This window comes from Perognathus longimembris, chromosome 23, assembly GCF_023159225.1.
Source record: "Perognathus longimembris pacificus isolate PPM17 chromosome 23, ASM2315922v1, whole genome shotgun sequence".
In the NCBI taxonomy this organism is placed as follows: domain Eukaryota; kingdom Metazoa; phylum Chordata; class Mammalia; order Rodentia; family Heteromyidae; genus Perognathus; species Perognathus longimembris.
Window position 1 is genome coordinate 20,086,847 of NC_063183.1, and position 21,656 is coordinate 20,108,502.

Here is a 21,656-nt window from a genome sequence, read left to right on the forward strand (position 1 = left end):
CCAATAATGCAGTCATTCCTCCTCACAACCACCCATCATACACCCACCTGTAATATACTAGTGCCTAAAAAACATTTATCTTTACCTGACTTTATTTGAATGCAGAAGTCAGTAAGAAATTACCTAGTACAACTTACAATTTCAGATACAATGTAAGTTGGACCTGTGTACAAGTTGGAAATGTCCCTAGTTTTGAAGTAAGAGTAGTTGGGACTTAGAAAGTTCCCTTTTGATACCAAAGAGGGGGGAAGGAAGGAAGGAAGGAAAGAGGCCAGAGGGAGAGCTACACACTAAAACATGCTTTCGTTTCTGCCAGAGTCTTATAAAAAGTTAACATAGAGTCATAGTTAACTACTGATAATGACATGTGCTTTTAATTACATTCTGCAAATGTGCAAGCAAGCCAAGCTAAATGACATCATGCCTCATTTCCATATGCCACTCCCTCTCTGAGGGGACAGAGAATCACATACAAACAGCTGGGGATGGTTAGACAGGAGGATAGGCTTTTCAAGAGCAGGTTTCAATGTTCTTGGTCTTTCTCTACTCATATATGCATCCGGGAGCAACTCACTGGAAATTTTAGTGACTAGGAAAATACTAAGGGAAGACCAAAAGCTATCTACCTACCATGTATAAAAAATGTGTAATAATTTCCTTGCCCCACCCCCACCCTTTAGTAAATCTTGCAGATGACAATTCTATTTCCCTATTTAGAAAATCATTTTGTATTTTATAAGACTTTCCATTGTTAGGATTCTGTTTTGTTTCGTTTTTTCTCAATCTGAATCAATTGAGACTGCAAATCACCATTACTATCTCTTGGCTCCTCTGATCCTCAATCAGAATTTCCCTTCCCATAGCTACTCAGGAGGCTGAGATCTGAGAATCATGATTCAAAGTCAGCTCCAGAAGGAAAGTCTATGAGACTCTTTTCACCTATTACCCACCAAAAAGCTGGAAACGGAGGTGTGATTCAAGTGGTAAAACCTTGAGTGAAAAGGCCAAGGGCAACAGTGCCCCAGGCCATAAGTTCAAGCCCCAGGACTGGCAAAGAAAAGGAAGAGGAGGAGGAGGAGGAAGAGAAGGAAGACAAAGAAGAAAAATAATAAGAATTATTATTTCCCTTCATCCTGGCTGAAAGTGACATTTTTTAGTACTAAAAATTTCCAAGCAAAATGAGTCACAGTTGGGTATGAACTGAAACAGAAAATGTACTGGTGAAATCCCTCCCTAACAACTCTGTCATACAACCCCAGGTTCTCAAAACTGAAAACAGGATGACCTATCCAAGAACAACCTGGGGATCAAGTTTCGGTGGCTGGTAGTTTGCTCGTGATCTACCCCAGCTCACAAGGAAGGACACCTCTATCCTGTTAGGAAAGATGGCCTGTCAATGATATTGAATGTTCAGCTAAGACACTGCACTATTGCTCACTATGTGCAAAAATGTGAAGCCGAGCAGCACGCTCACACACATGCACACGTTCACACACATTATCTAAGTGAAGACTGACTGATTTTGAACTCTACACAGCTAATTTTTAGCAAGATACTTTTTTTTTTGGGGGGGGGCAGTACTGGGGATGGAACCCAGGGCCTCACACGTTGCAGGCCAGTGATCTACCCCTTAAGCCACACCCTCAGCCCCCCAAGACATAGTTAAAGGAATCCTTTCTTTGCTAAGTACAGTGCCAAGAAGCTTTATGACAAAAATGTCAAACTCAAGCTTGCTCTGAAGTCTTCTTACTTTCCTGGTCAAAGGCCCATCACAGCTGAGGATGTAATCGGGTTAGATAAGCTTGTCATGGAGAGGTATGGGGTGTGGGTACAGTGTGGGGTGTGGGTACAAGTTCCAGGAAGGGAGACAGTAAGCCTCCAATCTCCTAACACGTAAAGAGACAAAAATTCACCCAGGGAGGCCTAAGTTTCAGGAACATCTGTGAAGTGTTTTCCTATGAGCTCAGTACTTTCTATCTTTCTGGTCTACAAAAGATATTCTATGATTTGTTTCCTTGTTAAAAAAAAAAAAAAAGTTAGCCATAGAGCCCAAAAGATTTTAACACTAAACAGGAGGCTAAAAGCAGAGTTGATCTTTCCATTTTACTTGGACTTTTGTAGAAAAGACATACTCTCAAACCAACCCTAGAGCCCTCCCTCCTCCACTCTTACTGCTTTTAGCTTTTGATGCTGTACAAGTGATTTGGTGGCTCACTTGTGTAGCGAAACCATATGGCCCTGGGCTGAGACCTCTGGCTCTCCAGAGCTAATTAGACACTGGCCAAGCAAGATTGTATAGCAATGCTAAGAAATAGCTGGGAGGTTAGGCCTTCCTTCTCTGCAAGAGACAATCCAGTTTGTCATCTTTTATTTGCTTCCCTGTCACTCGACATGAAACCAGCCTCTAGCTTAGAAAAAGAAGGTTAAGAACTAGCCCACTGATGACTGCCCTGTAGCTGTAGCCCACTACCACCACTAAAATGGTAATATTTTCTCTCACCATCCACCTCTTCTTAGTGGGCAGGCCAATATGGGGGAGGGGCTCAGGGGCATGCTCTTCCTACTTCTTTCAGTGTCTTCCATGGCAGAAACCCTGATCCCTTCCCCAAGTCCAGAATGATCTCAGGGGCTTGGGATGATAGCTTGATGGTACTTAGCATGCACCTAAATTAAATTTTTTTAAAGTAATCTCAGTACTTTGGTGTAAAAAAGCTGAAAATATCTACAAAGGAGGCCAGGAACTGGAAGTGGAAGGCATCTAGGTGGCACTAAAGGGGAATGGCCTCAGACCTATCTCGGTGGGCCCTGGTGTGTTCCTATCTCCATCCAAGTGCTTATTCTAACTGGGTATAGTGGTGCACACCTATAATCCCAGCTCCTTCAGAAGCTGATGTAAGAGGATTCAGTATTTGAGGCCTTCCTGGGCAAACTGACTATAACCTGTTTCAAATTTAAAAATTTAGGAAATAGGGCTGTTGATATATCTCAGTGGGAGAGTGCTCGTCCAGCAAGGGTGAGACCCTGGGCTCAATCCCCAGTACTGAAAAAAATAAGAATAAAAAAAGAACTGGGAGGGGCTGGGAATATGGCCTAGTGGCAAGAGTGTTTGCCCTGTATACATGAAGCCCTAGGTTCGATTCCTCAGCACCACATATATAGTAAAGGCCAGAAGTGGCGCTGTGGCTCAAGTTGGCAGAGTGCTAGCCTTGAGCAAAACAAAGCCAGGGACAGTGCTCAGGCCCTGAGTTCAAGCCCCAGGATTGGCAAAAAAAAAAAAAAAAAAAGGAACTGGGGGCTGAGGGTAGAAGTAACAAAGCAGAAAGAAAAACTCTATTCAAGAATGCAAGTGACAAGCTCTAAAGCCTACTCTTGGGGAAATCAATTTTCAAGGGCCTCCTCTGTTAAAACAAAATAGAAATCAACTTTTCAACAAAGCTACATTGTGGGAGAGGGGACAGAATGAGAGACTGGGGATGCTGTATTAATTAAGCCAAATTAAGATTTTAATGGGTAGGAGTAAGGAAGTAAGCATAATCAGAGCTACACTCTCAAACTAACTTGCTCAGGGGGCTGGGGATATGGCAAGAGAGCTTGCCTCATATACATGAGGCCCTGGGTTCGATTCCCCAGCACCACATATACAGAACACGGCCAGAAGTGGCGCTGTGGCTCAAGTGGCAGAGTGCTAGCCTTGAGCAAAAAGAAGCCAGGGACAGTGCTCAGGCCCTGAGTCCAAGGCCCAGGACTGGCCAAAAAAAACTAACTTGCTCAGTGCATTGGATGGACTGGGCAAGTCACGTGGCCCTGGTTAGACTGGTAAGGACTGGACCACTTAGGAAGGTAGAGGTGTTGCCTAGAAAGTTGAGGAATCACATGTGGAAGGCATGAAATAGGATAAGTTGACATCTTCATCACGAGGGGGGGGGGTTCCTGGGGGGACGCTGGGGGAGGGGCTTTTGAGCCCTTTGGAGCTAGGAAGCACTGGCCTAGCTGCCAGAGATGCTATGGAGAATGGTAACACACTTGCTACCACTCATGGAGTGGATGATTTAGCAGGAGACATGTATTAGAGTGAGAATCACATGGATAAGCATGATTACAAATTACACTGCGGTCTAATTTCCAAGAGAGAAAAAATAAGAAGAGATCCTGGGAAAATGGCTTTAATGGAAGGTAAAGACAGCACAGTTCTAAGGGGGTGGGACAGGATGCTGAGAGGTTGATGAAGGAGAAGGCAGAGAGGTGCGGGGTACAGGTTTACGCCTATAATCTGCTTAGCTTACTCAGGAGGCTGAGATCTGAAGATCAAGGTTCAAAGCTAGCTCTCATCTCCAATTAACCAACATCAAAAGTCTTTCACAAAGGCAAGGAGATAACAAGGGAGACTTCAGGGAGTAGTAAGCTTGCAGGATCACTTTATAAGAATAGGGGACAGGGCTGGGAAGGTGGCTCAGTGGCAGGTGCTTGCATAGCATGCACGAAGCCCTGGGTTCGATTCCCCAGTACCACATAAACAGAAAAGGCCAGAAGTGGCAGTGTGGCTCAAGTGATAGAGTGCTAGCCTTGAGCACAGAGAGGCTCGGGGACAGAGCCCAGGCCACGAGTTTAAGCCCCAGGATCGGCAAAAAAAAAAAGAATAGAGGGCTGGGGATATAGCCTAGTGGCAAGAGTGCCTGCCTCGGATACACGAGGCCCTAGGTTCGATTCCCCAGCACCACATATACAGAAAACGGCCAGAAGCGGCGCTGTGGCTCAAGTGGCAGAGTGCTAGCCTTGAGCGGGAAGAAGCCAGGGACAGTGCTCAGGCCCTGAGTCCAAGGCCCACGACTGGCCAAAAAAAAAAAAAAAAGAATAGAGACAGGCTAGGTGTTGGTGGCTCACACCTGTAATCCTAGCTAGTCAACAGGCTGAGATCTGAGGATCCTGGTTTGAAGCCAGGCCGGGCAAGCAAGTCCATGACACTCTAATCTCTAATGAACCACCAAAAAGGCCAGAAATGGAGCTGTGGTTCAAGTGTTAGAGTGCTAGCCTTGAGGGAAAAAAGCTAAGGGACACTGCCAAGACCCTGAGTTCAAGCCCTAGTTTCAGCACACAAAAGAAAAAACAAAGCACCAAAACAAAAAATGGGGATAGTGTGAACAAGGTTGAAAGCAGAACAAAGAGGACCGAGAGAGAGAGAGAGAGAGAGAGAGAGAGAGCTGTGGAGGAAAGAAGGGGAACAACCACCAGAGCCAGGCACCAAGAGGTGGGGACGTAGTAGCCTAGGAATCTCCACTGAGTTAAGGACTGACTTCCTCCCGAGAAAGGTGAAGGAAACATGGGAGATGGGGGGAGAAAAACCAAAAACCAAACAACCAGAAATCAGAGATGGCAAGAAAAGATGCTGAGTAAACACTTGACTTCAGGAAAATGGGGGTTGGGGGAGTCATCTGTTGGCATGAGAAGGACACAGGGAAACTGCCACTGGCTGCCAGTCAAGTGTGGAACCACTCCATCACCGTTTCCTGAGGATTCCTATGCACCCGGAGCAGTGCACTGACGCCTGCACAGAAATGAAGTTGGTAGGCATTTATTACCGTGAATACTTTAGGTGGAAAAGAATCAGATTGATTTTATTGGTGTCACATCTAGAAAAAGACCACAGGCAATGACAAGTCCTTGGAAGCGTGTATGTGCTACAGGATGAACTGTCACTTGGGGGGGGGGGGGGAGGGCCCAAGACCCATTCTCAGGAGGAAGTTGAGACAGCACAAGTGCGTTTACTCCATGACAGATACCGTGTGGCAGAGCAATGAGTGAGCTCTGAAGAGGGAAGCGGTGCTTCCTGGCCCCCAAGAAGGTTCTAGACACGTATGACCTGTAAGCTTCTGCTCTTAAAGAACAGACAACTCTCACCATCTGGACAGTGTGTGTGTGCGTGTGTACGTGTACGTGTACTGAAGCTTGAACTCAGAGTCTGCAGTGCAGGCCCTTAGCTGTTTTGTTCAAGGCTGGCGCTCTACCAGTTGAGCCATATCTCCACTTTGGGCTTTTTTGTGGTTAACTGTAGAAAATAGTCTCCTGGACTTTCCTGCCCCAGATACTTTCCACCATGATCCTCAAATCTCAACCTCCTGAGTAGCTAGGATTACAAGTGTGCACCATCAGTGTCTGGTAGCACTTAGACATTATAAACAACATAATTCGGGGAGATCATCATAATTGAAATGACTGGACTCAAAAGTTCCATCACATGTTCTTTTCAGTGCTTTTGAACCTCAAAATAAACTCTTTTAAAACAATTACAGCCTTTACCATTGTAAATCAAATGCTCCACCTCCCTGCATGTAAAAACTACAGTTGGAATAAAATCTATCTCTTCCACTGCTTTTGAGAAGACCCTTTATGACCCCTGGTCCTGTAAACTCTTGTCTGTTTATGTCTACTTATTTACCCCTATTTGTTTTGTTTCTGGAGATACGATCTTACAACATAGCTCAGGCTGATTTCAAACTTACAACCCTCCTGTCTCAGCCTCCCAAAGAGTACTGGGATTACAGTGGTATATCACCATGCTCAGCTTTCTATTCTATGTTTAAAAAACACTTTCAAGCTCTCATCCCAGAGAACTTTAAAAGTACTATATAGATTCACACCAAATTTGGGTTTTCTTCCTCCCATGAACATTATTACTAAATGTCACAAGCTGAAGAGTTAGGAAGAGGGTTATATTTTATGCTTGTGTTGACACATTTAATCCCCCAATTTTCTTAATGACACTTTAATGATCAAAAGGAAATAGCATGCATTGAGATACTATAACAGTACAATTAATGACTTCTCTAAGATTAAAGTATCATCATCTTGATTATTAGATAAAGCCAAACCTATTAACTAACTTCCAAGTTGGGTAATTTACTCCATATTAAAATCAGCTATTAAGTGTTTCATGATTTAATGTATTGTTCAGTGTACACAAACAAACTCATTAAAACTCAGGAGACTTCACTCAGAAAGTCACTGAACTTAAAATTCAGAGGGCTTCGGGCTGAAATACATAAACTGAAACATTGATCCCTTCCAGACATTCAACTATTAGGTGTTTCAATGGTCTTACCTGGAAAATAGAGATAACAACAGAGTGCAGGAAAGACATGATGATGATGAACTAGACTGGCCCGTGAGAAATGTTAATATCTAGAGTAGAATTCGTACTCTATAAATGTCAGCTCAATTTCTTTTTTATTTTTTAATTTCTGTCAGTCACTGGGCTTGAACTTAGGGCTTGGGTACTGTTCCTGAGGTCTTTTTCTCAAGGCTAGCACTCTACCACATTGAGCCACAGCACCACTTCCGGTTTTCTGGTGGTTCACTGAAATAAGAGTTTCACAGACTTTCCTGTCTGGGCTAGTTTTGAACTTTGATCCTCAGATCTCAGCCTCCAGCATAGCTAGGATTATAGGTGTGAGCCACCATTTACCTGGTTTAGAATCAGGATTTGAACTTGGCAGTTTCTGTGCCAAAGCTCAAACTTCTTTAAAAATATCTGTTAGTTCTTATTACTTTTTCCACTGGTTATCTCAGGACCAGAGATTTGAAGGGGATAATAGCGTATGAAATGACAGGCTAGGCTGAACTCAATCCGTGAGTGTCTTTTCCACCATAGCACACAGCCGTTCTCCTGTCAGCTAGTCGCAGCCTGCCCCTAGGAGGCCTTGAGCACTGCCCCTTATTTCTGTGGGACAGAAGAGAGAAGCCAGAGCCAGCTCTAGGGCCAAGTTCACGGCTTTGCCAATCAAGTTTAGCAGCTCAGGCTTTTCTTCTTGGCTCACAGTGGCATTCTGAAGACTTCAGAGTTAACAAACAAAGCAAGTGTTGGTCTGCTTTACAATGTACTGTGTGAGAGGGAGGGAAACTTGGCCAAGCAGGCTTTCAGAAACAGAAGGTACAGTAGATAGAATTTCACCCCCCCAAAAAAGGACAGGATAACATGAAAATTAAACTTAATTTACTAAAGGAAGGAAGCTCACAATTAAAGGAGCTGTTTGCAAATGACAGTGTATCTAAGGCCAAGAGCAGAGAAGCATAACAAACCAATGGCCCCATGTGGAGAGACAATGCCGGGATTTCTGATCTAATTAGTTTCCTTTTCACAAGAGTCAGATTCATAATTAAACTCTGTCCTTTGGGCTCCACTCTGAGGTGCACATATTCAATGGCTTCCTAAGGGACTAGGTTACAGGCCAAGAGACAGCCTGAAACCACAAGTCTACTGACCTCTTGGGCCAACATACAATACAAAGCATGCTTTAGCATTAGCTTTTTCTGAGGCCTGCCCAAAGGGGCTGTTCATCTTCCCTCTAGCCATCCTTCCCAAGAGCTTGTGGGTCAGATTCGCAGCTCTCCCAGATCACTGAAAGGGACCAGGCTAAATGCCCAACACACAAAAGTCCCATGAATACTCCAGTCACTGTTCTGAAAGATGTAGTTGTCATGGATCTGGGCTGGAAGCGTGGCTCAAGTTGGTAGAGCGCCTACCAAGCAAGCAAACCCAGCAAGAACTCAAGGCCCCAACTCACTTCAAGTACCAGTACCAGCACAAAAACAAAACAAACCCAGTGGCGGTGACTCACGCCTATAATCCTAGCTACCCAAGAGGCTGAGATTTGAGGATCATGGTTCAAAGCTAACACAAGCAGGAAAATCTGTGAAACTCTTATCTTCAATTAACCACCAAAAAGCCAGAAGTGGAGCTGTGGCTCAAGTGATAGAGCATTATCCTTGAGCACAAAAGCTCAAGGGCAAGGCCCAAGTCCTGAGTTCAAGCCCCAGGACTGGTGCGTACGTGTACCATACACATACACACACACACACACACACACAGGCAATAATTTATCTTCAGAGAGTGCTTTTGCAATTTATGATATATTGAAACAATCACTGTCACATTCTTTGCCAAACTAGGCAAAATTAGAATGTGATATGAGCAGGTCTGCCAGTCCCCAGTCCCAGCTCTGAAAGCAGAAATCTGGTTGACGCTACACACTGTCTCATTGCTCCAGGGTTGTTTTAGCACATGGAGGAGGGATTCCATGCCCAAGCCAGTTTTTGCAATGAGCTCTGAAATCCTGCAATGCTGTTACCAGATATCAACAGCACTGTACATTACCTTAGTAACAGCAAGTCTCAATTTGATGAACATGCCACACACAGCTCTCCCATTCACCCCGAGAACCAAGAAATAAAACTGGGCTTAGAAGGATATCAATCAACTCTTTGGAAAATGGCTAAAAGTGCAACCAAAGGTATACAACAAAGCACTTCATTAAACAAGCTAAATGCTACATGATGGTCAACAAGAAAATACCACCATAGCCAGGTGCTGGTGGCTTACACCTGTAATCCTAGCTACTCAGGAGGCTGAGATCTGAGGATCACGGTTCAAAGCCAGCCTAGGCAGGAAAGTCCCTGAGACTCTTACCTCCAATTAACTACCAGAAATGGGGAGTGTAGCAGTGGCTAAAGTGGTAGAGCTCTAGCCTTGAGCAAAAAAAGCTCAGGGTGAAAGGCCTCTGAAGAATTAGGACCCAATGCTGTACAACTTTCACTACCTTCTGTGGGTTAAAGCAAATCACAAAAGCTATACAGGATGCAGGATGATACAGGATGAATGAAGAGATGAAGTATCTCTTCACTCAAAGAATAACAAGAGCAACAAAACTGAAATTGTAGTTTATTCTGACATTAACCGCTCACTTATCTCTATACCCCATTGGTTATTAATACCAAAAGCTTCTTATCTATTTCATTGTAAGAATGTAAACCCATAGTCAAGAAATGTTTGTAATAGTGTATTTTGCTTTCCACGTGTGAATTCAAAAATGTAAATAAAATATAATGTACTTGCTAAAAAAAAAAAAAAAAAAAAGCTCAGGGACAGCACCCAGGCCCTGAGTTCAAGTCCCATGACTGACAAGAGAGAGAGCGAGAGTGAGTGAGAGAAAAAATGAGAGAGAGCGTGCACTAGCAGGGTGACTTCTTAACTGTTCTGAGGCTTCCCAAAGGCAGTCCTCAGTAACTAAATAATTACCCAAAAAGTAGGTTTCTTTCTTCCTCTACAGAAATTGAGTGAAATTCGTTTCAGATTCTTACCATTTCAAACCAAAAGAAGAATCCAAAACATAAAAGTAGGCAAAGGAAAAGGACATATTTCTAGACTAACCTATCCAATAATTAATACTGTTAATATTGAGATTTTAGTCATAACACGTTGGAGAGCAAACATGTTCATGTTAGAAATAGCACAGGTGTCAGGCAACTGTGGCTCATGCTTGTAATTCTAACTACTCAGGAGGCTAAGACCTGGAGGGTTGAAGTTCAAAGCCAGGCAAGGCCAAAAAATAAATAAATATCCAAGAGACTCTATCTCCAATTAACCAGCAAAATGCTGGACTGGAAGCACGGCTCAAGTGGTATAACACAAGCCATGAGAAAGAAAGCTGAGCCAGAGGGTGAAAGCAAGAATTTAAGCCCTGCTATAGGAATCAAAAAGGAAGGGAAGGGAGGGGAGGGAAGAGGGGAAGAGGTGACCATGTATATAAGATGTTGCCACCTCCTTCCCTGACCGGTGGAAGAATTCAGGAACCCAGCCCTCAGACAAGCGCAGAGCTCTGCAGAACGCCACATTTTGGGAAGCCACTGCTAGTTCACCAGAACTGACATTTTCACCCCAGTTTTGCATATTCCTCCATTTGCTATTAAAGTCTCTTTATCCCAGTTTCTCTTCATATGGCATGCCAAAATATTCCATCAAGACTTTAATGAAAGCCACTTCAGGACAATCTCAAAACTAAAGATTAAATCCAGCAAATGGCCATTCCAGTTCAACCATGATATTGTCATTTCTTTTTTATTTTAAGGGTAGAAAATATAATCAGTTTTACTTTTCTCCCATGAGGTAGATGAGTGGTTCTATATGATAAATGTTTATTCACATCTTTTTAAAATATAGAATTCGGTTGCATTTAACCCAAACACAAGTCCAGTTCTACTCACTAGCCTGTCACTGAAATAAGGGCCAGGCAGAACATAGACACAAACACAGCACCATCTGCTAATTAAAACTGGGCATGAGACTGTTAACAGGCATCTGTTGCATTGTTGGAAGCTAATGGGCAGAGACAAAGCTGAAATGGTTCTTCTAATGCAAACCCAGTGATTTCACTCAGCTTCTATTTGGTATTTATGTTGTGGGGGGGTGGGGTAGTAAAAGAAGCAGGGCATTAAAACAGCTCATTACACAGACTTGAGAGATAAGTGAAATATCTTTCATATTCCAAAACAACCCTTGCAAAGTAATTATAGGCAGAGAAACAGCACTTTCTCCTGAGGGAGATGCTTTTTCTGTGCTAACAATTGAAGTTAAATACTTTTCATCTGAATTCGGACATAATCTGATCATCTCTCACACTATAAAAGAATAACAAAGTCATGCCATGCTTCATAGCTTAAATGATGCTTTCACAAGTCATCCATCCATCCAGTCATTCATGCACGTGTGCCGTTGTTTAATGCAGGCTTGACACTTCCCTTAGGAACTCTCAGCAATTAATTCTGAATGGTGGGTACCCATCACTGTAGTCTATCACAGATGGAGGAAGTAAGTACCTTCTAGAAAGGACAACTACTTATCCAAGACTGCAAGGCCAGGAAAGGCCCACAGATGCCAGGACAAAAACCCAGATCTGCCTCTGGACACACTGCTTTTCTCAACTCAACATGCTAACCCCTACATCACACACGAACTGCTCCACTGGTCCGCTCTTATCTGCCTGGCAAGTGAGAATCATTCAAGAGGTCTTCTTTTCTTTCCTTTTTAATGCAAACACTAGCTCTAATAAAGGGTCGATTTTAACGTGCTGTAACCCCCATATATCCTTGATCATTGGGCTCCTTTCAGGCCTCACTGAGGCACAGATTACACAACACCTCAGTTTTGTTGTTGCTTTACTTGCCCAGAAACGTGAGCGTTTTTTAATTGTAGTTTTCTGTGTGTGTGTGTGCTCGATCAAGAGCTTGAACTCAAGGCCTGGGTGCTGTCCCTGAAGCTTTTTTGTTCAAGGCTGGCACGCTACCACTTGAGCTACAGTGCCACTTCTGGCTTTTTTCTGAGTAGTTTTATGAAAAGTCTCATGGACTTTTCTGCCCAAACTATCTTTAAATCAGGATCCTCAGATTCTAGGCTCCTAAGTAACTAGGATTACAGGCATGAGCCATAAGCACTTGGCTTAAATTTGGGGTTATAAGAAATTTTCAGACTATCTTGTGCAATGAGTGTGCTCCCTCTCTGTCTCTCTGCCTCTCTCTTTCTCCCTCCCTCCCTCTCTCTCTCCCTCTCCCTCTCTCTCTATTTGTTGGGCCAATACTTGAGCTAGAACTCAGGGTCAGAGTGCCTTCCCGTGTGTGTGTGTGTGTGTGTGTGTGTGTGTGTGTGTGTGTGTGTTGGTCCTCTGGCTTAAATTCAAGGACTAGGCTCTGTCCCTGAGCTCAGTCTGCTCAAGGCTAGTGTTCTGCTATTTGAGCCACAGCTCCACTTTGGGCTTTTCAGTGGTTAAATGGAGATAAGAGTCTCAGGGACTTTCCTGCCCAGGCTGGCTTCAAACCACAATCCTCAGTAGCTAGGATTACAGGTGTGAGCTACCAGCACCTGGTCTTCTCACCCCACTATGAAAGGTTATTGCCTATAAATTTTCCCTACATGACGTAAAGGAGAGCCAGAGCTGAGCCCTGCAGGCAGCAGCCTGGTCTGCCCCCAGTCCCGCGCCTCTCTTTTCAGAGTCAGTTTTCAGGTTCAACTCAAAAATTCAAGCACTGAATTTCTCCCAGTCTTCAAAGACTAGACTTATTCCTCTCTGCGTCAAGAGCCAAACCTATTCTGTCCTAGCTTTTTCTCAGTGAATTCAAACAATGCTGCTGTTGTTGCCAAATGAACCCCCTCCCCGCCTTGCCGCCCGCCCAACAGCTGGTGAAACTCTTCATCAAAATACACTTAGTCTAAGACAGATCCACATCTGTACCCAAGACTCAGTTTCCCCACACTCATCCTTCATTTGTACAAAGGCTGTTTTCATTCACTACAACACAAATTGAGATGAATTTAACCCTTCATTCTCCAGTACTGAATTCTTTTTCTGATCCATTGTTGCTATCAGCGCTATAACTTAGATGGAAGCTTACTGACAGCTGAAAGAACACAATGACATTAAATGAAGTTTTGGTGCACAAAATGTTCAGTTTGAACTTGCCTGTTCCCTGCATATTTTTGTTTGAGAACTTGAAACCAAGGAAAACAACATGGAAAATTAAAATCAACTTGCTCTACATATCTGGATTATGTTCAGCCAAATGTTGATATCATCTTGGATAAAAATGTAAATATGACAGTTTGTTTTTCAGTCCGTAAGTCTTGAGAAAAGCTTTGAAATGCTACCAGCCAAAAACAGTTTTTAATTTTCAGTAAGGGTCAACAAACTTCTTGTACAAAGTACAGTTGGTAAATATTTTTGAGCTCTGAGAGACACATATGATTTGGTACATACTCTTCACTGCTTTGTGTTACTCTATAATGATCTTTTTTAAAAGACTATAGGCTGAGAACCGTTTTGTTGTTGTTGTTATGTGGTTGGTTGGTTTTTTCTTTAATTGCCTCTTAGGAGGCTGAGATCTGAGGGTTACAGTTCAAAGCCAACCAAGGCAGAAAAGTCTATGAGACTCTTATCTCCAGCAAAAAGCCAGAAGTAAAGCTGCGGCTCAAGTCGTAGAGTGCCACCTGTGAGTAAAAAACCTCCTAAGGAACAGTGCCCAAGCCCTAAGTTCAAGCCCCAGTACCAGTGAGTGTCTGCACACACACACACACACACACACACACACACACACACACACGCACGTACGCACGTTAAAGACCATTCTCACCCCTTGGCCATATCTGTCCCATGGGCCATTGTGCATTAACCCTGATTTTAAGGAAAGTGAACCCAAGGAAAACATACAATGTTAGTTAGCAAATAAAAGATCTAAAACTGTTCTAATGAGACATAGCTACAGCATAATTACCAACTTGCAGCTATTAAAATGATTACATTAGTTATTTTGCACGTGGAAGGAATTTTAATGGCAGAATGCACTTTGATCTCTTAACCTGAAACCACAGACATGGAAAGAAAGGGCAAAGGCCACCAGCCATGTGTTGACGTTATCCCAGTATAAACTTATAGGGCGCCCTGCCACCAAGAACATGAGCATTTCCCTAAACAAAGCTAAACATCTTCACTTTCCTCATACAAAGACATATGTTAAAAATCTAATTCCTCCTTGGAAAAGGCAGGCAACTAGTACTTCTGGAGATGATCATACTTATCAGAAGTAGCAGCTCCCACTGAAAAGTGGCAGGTTGGGGGGATCCATCAGAGGCTCTGGTAGAACTGGGTGTGAGACTTTGAGGGTGTCAACGAAGTCCTCATTTTCTCATTTATAAAAGTGACTTGGGCATAAAGTAGATCATTCTAAGACTCTTTTCTGATGTCAAACTATGACTATACTAAATAATGAAACCACTCAGGAAATACCTAACAGGAAGAAGGGGGCAGGGCAGGGGAGAGAGGCAAGGGGAAGCCATTTAGATTGTCCTGTTGGAGGGCAGATCTGGGCTACCTCTTTTTGTTGTTGTTCTTACAATGCCATTTCAAGACACTAATATGGCCTCATATCAATATTAAAATATGTCCATATCCCATAGAGACCATGCCTAGTGCCTTAATGCTACATTCTACAAGCATTTAGCTAAATGCTAATTAAGGGGGGAAGGACTAAGGAGAGGGTGAGAGAGAAAAAATATGGTTGAAGTAGTTTATTTACATGAATATAAACAGAACAATAACAACTGTTGAGATTGTTTTAAGAAAAGGTGAAGGTAATAGAGGCTGATGGAGGGGGTAAGTCTGATCGCATATTGTAGGCATGTATAGAAATGACACAATGAAACTTTCCTTGTACAACTGATGTATGCTAATAAAAAAAAATCATAACGGACTGGGAATGTGGCTTAGCGGCAGAGTGCTTGCCTAGCATGCATGAAGCCCTGCAGCTGATTCCTCAGTACCACATAAACAGAAAAAGCTGGAAGTAGCACTGTGGCTCAAGTGGTAGAGTGCCAGTCTTGAGTAAATGAAGCTCAGGGACAGTGCTCAGGCCCTAAGTTCAAGCCCCAGGATTGGGGGGGGGGGGGAATCTTAACAATAGCCAAGCACCAGTAGCTCACACCTGCAATCCTAACTACACAGAAGGCTGAGATCTGAGGATTACAGTTTGAAGACAGCTTGGGGAGGAAAAGTCTGTAAGACTTTTATCTCCAATTAGCCACCTGAAAACCAGAAGTGGCACTATAACTCAACTGAAGAACACTAACCTTGAGTAGAAAAGCTCAGGGACAGAGCCCAGGCCCCAAGTTTAAGCCCACAAACAACAACAAAAATCATAACAAAAAATGTTATTAAAAATGTTAATTATGCCAGGCACCAGTGGCTCATGCCTGTAATCCTAGCTACTCAGTAGGCTAAGATCTGAGGATCTTGGTGAGAGCCAGCCTGGGCAAGAAAGTCTATGAAACTTTTATCTCCAAGTAACCACCAAAAAACCTGAAGCAGGGCTGTGACTCAAAGTGGTAGAGCTCTAGCCTTGAGTGAAAAAGCTCATGGATAGCTCCCAGGCCCTGAGTTCAAGCCCCATCACCAAACAACAACAACAAAAATGTTCATTACAACTGTATAAGGGGAGTTGGAAAGATTTCAAAAACTTTTCAAACATTTGTATTGAAAATCCAGTTGATCCTATCCTGGGCCTATAATTTCAAGTGCATTTTTAAAAATGCCTCTACTCCATGGTTAACAAATATTTGACTGATATGCTCGAAGATCACCAATAAGTTAGAGAAAAGAAAATCTCTTTTGCCACCCCAGAGAGCAGAAAGGAAAGAAAGACTGCAAGGGCAACCTTAGTACTGTGTGAGAGACTACTATATCTGGAATCAAAATGATTGTCTCTCTTTCAGAACCACCATCAAAACAGTTTCTGAAGAAAACTACTTCCACTTTGAAAAAGCAAAATGAAGATTTAAAATGTACCTCTGTGGTAAGAAGTCAAACCACATACCTATCTTAGCAAACACACACAAACTCAGGCATTAAGAAATGATCTCTCCAATGATGGAGAGCTTATCGGGTTTTGTCAGCCATGCTGGGTCAAGACTTTGTCAACTCCCAGTCACCAAAAAACCAGGGAAGTTACATATGTTGGTCATTCAAGAAACAACATAATTGGGAAAGAAATAGGACACCAACTGTCACTTCAACTTCCGGTTCTGGGGACTGGGTGAGGGACATTACTGCCAGAGATAGGAATACCACAGAACTCTGCGTTTTTGTTTAGTGAAGAGTGTGTGAAACCTTCCAGTAGAGTGGTGCTCACATTCACCTTATTTTCCCAGTTTGATTTCAACAACTAAGGCATTTGGTGTCAGGTATATACATTCTTCTGCTATTTGAAGGCAGTGTGACCACTTCCTGTTGGTGCTCCAGGGCTAAATAAGAGGTATAGGATGTCCCCGCCTCCCTGTCAACTGAAGACACAGCTCACCGTCTCTTTTACCACATCTACCACACAGAAAGTACCAAACCCAAGATCCCCCATTAGACTCACCTCATTAATGTCTACCTCCTATTCTACCCGGTGGCAGGACACTGGTTTTTACATCTTAATACTTTTGACCCTACAAAGAAGTTCATTTCTATTATATCTTTACAAATCCACAAGAAAGATTCTAATCCTTAAGTATGAAAAATATAGTTTTATTATTGTCAAGTGTGCTAGTGATTGAACTCAGAACTTTATTTATGTTAAGTGCATGCTAGACCACTAAACTACACTCCTTTTCCAGAAAAGCAATTTTGGTGCGTATACTGGTATTGTGGCTTGAACTTAAGGCTCAGGGCTCTCTTTGGCTTTTTCTGCTCAAGGCTAGTGTCCTATCACTTGAATCATATATCCGCTTCTGGCTTCTTGCTGGTTAATTGGACATAAGAGTCTGATTTTTCTGCCTGCTTGTTTTGCTTCAAACGGCAAACTTCAGATCTCAGCCTCTTGAGTAGCTAGGATTATGGGAATGAACCCTCAGTACTTGGTTCAGAAAAGTAATTTTTTTTTTTATGTATGTGTCAGTCCTGGGGCTTAAACTTTGAGCTTAAGCACTGTTCCTAAACTATTTTGCCCAAGGCTAGTACTCTACCACTTGAGCCACAGCTCCACTTCCAGCTTTTCTGGTGCTTAATTAGAGATAATCTCATAGACTTTCCTGCCCAGGCTGGCTTCAAACCATGATCCTCAGATCTCAGGGGCCTGAGTAGCTAGGATTATAGGCATGAGCCACCAGCACTGGGCTAGAAAAGTAATTTTTAAAAGCTACTATTTTATATGGTAGCAGATACCCTTACAGAAAATGTAGGACAAAAATTAAGAGGAAAAAAAAAAGAAGCTTATTATAATGAAACAAAAGTCATCCAAGGAATTTAACAGAAACTCTATCAGTGAGATTTGCTTACTTTCAAGACAAGAGAAAACTTCCGCGAGGGACACCCATAGGATGGACCAAGGCTACCCACTCCCCCTGTTAGAAATTCTAACTTACCACTTGTAATTCAGTATGCAATCACCAGGGGTTTGATATTAGCACCAGTGTCAAAAACCAGTGCCCTTTTAACTGCTATACCAGCTTCCACCAAATCTCTTACAAATACACTTGAGAGATGACATTTAAAAATCTGCTTCCTCAAAAACGAAAAAGTCCCACTCAAGACTGACTGCCAAGAACTTGAAACTCAAACTTCCCCTAAGTCCAGACATCACAACAGCTAGCCAGGCAGCTATAAACTATTCTGTATGAAAGATATCAGAATAAACCAGTAAGAGTCTTTCCCAGTACATGAATTGAAAAGTGCTCTATACCCAAATACCCTTTTTAAAAAAACAAATTATCCTTACAACAGAAATATGTAAACACACATGTTGCCAAATCTCTAGCTCCTAATTACTTCCCAAACCAGAAATTCATGGCGAAACAGGCTGTAACAGCCATTCGAAAGATGTCTAAATAAGCTGCTCTGAGAGGCCAGAAATATCACCCAGACAACAAAAGCTAAGATTCTTGAGATACTTAATTAACTCAAGTTATTTAACAAGGGAAATGATGGTACAATCACTTCCACAAGTGGCTTACTACCAATTTTTATTTGCTCTCATTTTATGGTTAAGTGAGAGGTTTTGTGACCTGAACACAATGTCTTCCTCTACAAATGTAAGGAAGGACATCTCCTACCCAAGATGGGAAAGAAAAAATAAATCTCGAATAAATTGGAAATAATTAGGGTTTATGTCACCTGTCATGATTCATTTAACAAGCAATAATTAGAACCAAAGCAAAATGTATAGGGTAGTACACAGAATTTAGGATCGATTCCTTGCCTTGGGAATTTAGTAAGTGTTCAAGTTCAAAAATTTAAACAATTGAGGTGTTGAAATCATCCCCCAAAGTCACCAACCCCCTTCGTGCCAATTAACCCTCGGAACAATTCCACACGCCATACACATTAGTCCATCAAGAGACACTTTTTACCTTCTCCTGCACTTAACCCCAAAGTACAGAGAAAAAGAACACCCACTGCCCCCCTCCCCAGTTACTGGGAGAGTCCTGCCACCCCCGTGGCTTTCCACTTCCTCTGCCTTTCCACCTCTCTTTACTACACACCCTTTCCTTTCGAGCCCCAGCGTCTTTCTACTTTGCCCAACTAGCCCTGCGGTGGCCCGGGACCCTCCCCACACCCGGGCTTCCCGGTCCTCTCCCGCGGCAGCTCTGCCCAGACCTCTCATCACCAGCGCCGCTCCCCCCCGCCCCCTCATCTCCCCTCTTCAGATCCTTCATTCATTCCCCCTCCACTCCCTTCCGATCGCCTGGTCTCGCCTCTCTCCTCCCTCGTGTCCTCTGGTCCCTTTACTCCAGGGGTCCCCTCTCTTTTCCTCGACCCTTCCTTTCCCCCCCTTCACGCTTCCTTCCTCTTTCCTGTCTTTTCAAACCGTGTTCGCATCCCCCTTCTCTCCGTCCGTGAGGATTCCCGGCCGGGGCCCCTCTCACAACACACACACACACACACACACACACACACACACACGGACACACGCACTCGGTCCCCTCGGAGCCCCTCCTCGTCAGCCCCGAGCCCCCCTCACAGCCCCCAAGCCCCCGGAGTCCTGGCTGCCCCTCCGCCCCTCCGCCTCACGCCCTCGCCCCCTCCCGCGGCTCCCACCGCCCAGCCTCCCTGCGGTCCCCGAGCTCCCCTCTCCCTGGGCCCCAAGCCCCGGCTTGCCCTCTCCCAGGCCCCCCAGTATCCGAGCCCCCCCCCCCACCATTTGTCACCCCCCCTCCCGCCGTCCCGAGCCCCGGCCCCTCCCTCACCGATGGTGGAGATGAAGGTGGTGTTGAAGGCGTCCTCCGAGAAGCGGAACAGGAGGCAGGTCTTGCCCACGCCCGAGTCTCCGATCAGCAGCAGCTTGAACAGATAGTCGTACGTCTTCGCCATCTTCTCGCTCCGGCCCTCTGACCGACCGCCGTGCGCGGAGGAGGCGGCGGCTGAGCGAGGCGCCGAAGGGGCCGCGGGAGAGGGGGCGTGTCTGCCGAGCAGCCCTCGCCCCGCCCCTCGCCCCGCCCCAGAGAGAAGGCCTGCGCGCCCCCTCGCCCTGAGGAGCCAATCCGAGAACGTAACGTCATCGGCGCCCGCGCCGCCAGGTTTCTTGGGAGTTGTAGTTTCTTTTTGGCGGAGCCTGGGGCGTGCCCAGCACGGACTGTCCAGACGGGGCTTTTAAAGCTCTGTCCGCGGGTGGAGTGACCTGGGCGCTTCCTCTCTAGCAGGGATGGGCGACCTTGTTGTGAACTCTGCTAAAACCTGCTGCAGAACTTAACTTCGTTGTTTCTTTGTTTAGGGGAGCCCTTCAAACCCAGGACTTGCTCGGAATCCGTGTCTCGTAATTCCGGCATCCGGGAGCGGGATTGCTCGGCGCCGTCCCGGGGCGCAGCCTCGGGGTATCCGCGGGGGCCCATCCGGCTTTCCCTCCAGCTGCTGCTCAGCCTCCAGACACCCCAGCCCGTCTGGTTACCCACGGGGGGGGGGGGCGTCCGGCTTTCCCTCCAGCGCCTGCCCAGCCCCGCTATTAATCACCGAGCTGGGAAGGGATGCTTACCTTGTCAACTTGAACCCACTTTTACCCCCTCACATCACACAGACCAAAGCCAAAGGCGAGGAGTATTTGCTTAGAGCATCACCTACATAGACACATAGACGGGGCTTCCCTCTCCCCGTGAGAGGATTGACAAGAAAAATAGAAAAGAATTGTTAAGGGGAGGAGGAGGAGAAAAGAAAAGAAGAAGAGAAGGAAGAAAGGAGGGAGGAGGAGCTTGTTTTTAGGTTCTCTGTCTTATAAAACAGCATCACCTAGCACGGGAACTTTGGCCACGATATTTAGAAAATTGAATTTGGATTTGGTCTTGGTTCAGCCACTTAACCCTGAGGACAGATCACGTAGGTTCTGTAAACCTTGGCTTTCTAGTCTGTAAAATAGATATAAAACTAGCTACTTCGTTGGTTTTTAGCAAAAATGAAATACTGAATGTGAAAGCACTTTGAAACCAATAAGTCACTGTGGAAGTGTCAGATTTGTGTGTGTGTGTGTGTGTGTGTGTTTGTGCTGGTACTGAGGCTTGAACTCAGGGCTTGGGCACTACTCATCTTTATTCACTTAAGGAGACACAGATCCACTTCTAGTTGTTTTTGTTGTTGTTTTTGGTGGTTATTTGGAGATAAGAGTCTCCAAGACTTGCCTGCCTGGACTGGCTTTGAACCTCCATCTTCAGATCTCAGCCTCTTTGTGCTACAATTACAGGCATGAGTCACCATTGCCTGGTCAACAATGTATTGGTAGCTTGCCAATAAGGCCCTCAATCAATGAGTGACAAAGGAAAGGAGGAAGAAGCATTCTGTTATATTCTATTCAATTCTTCAATATTTATTGCCTTAGAACACTTTCTGTCTTGTGGATGTATTTCTCAGTCCTCATTTTATTTGCTAGTAGCCAAAATATAGCCAGATAAAACTCTTGTGAGAGTGAGGTTCAGGTAATCCCGTGGGAGGACCTATCCTATCCCAGCTCTCTTTGCCTCATGTCTTCCTTCTTGTGCTCATCCCCAATCGTTACCTGTAATATACACAGTACCAACTGTGAAAAGCCTCAGGATTCTTTTTTAACTATGAATAAAAGCTCTTTGGAACCTTCTGTGATTTCTAAGTAGATAGAGTTCCTGTGCCAAGCCCACGACTTTAATCCTACCTACTCAGGAGGCTGAGCTCTGAGGGTTGAGGTTCAAAGTCAACCTGGGCAGGAAAGTCTGTGTGGTTAACTACCAAAAAGCCAGAAATGGAGCTGTGGCTTAAAGTAGTAGAGCACTTGCCTTAAGCACAAAAGCACAGGGACAGCACCTAGGACCCGAGTTCAAGCCCCAGGAGTAGCATAAAACAAAACAG

The 21,656-nt window shown here is 44.4% G+C and overlaps 1 protein-coding gene across 1 annotated transcript in view; it reads right to left on the bottom strand.

The window, feature by feature from the left end:
* Rab8b (RAB8B, member RAS oncogene family) overlaps positions 1 to 19,724 on the bottom strand; it is a 66,400-nt gene extending 46,676 nt beyond the window's left edge. Inside the window, exon 1 of the mRNA XM_048333314.1 lies at positions 19,538 to 19,724. Within this exon, the coding sequence (XP_048189271.1) occupies positions 19,538 to 19,661 (124 nt within the window). The 5' untranslated portion in view covers positions 19,662 to 19,724. The remainder of the gene's footprint in view (positions 1 to 19,537) is intronic.
* Positions 19,725 to 21,656: the final 1,932 nt, after the last annotated feature.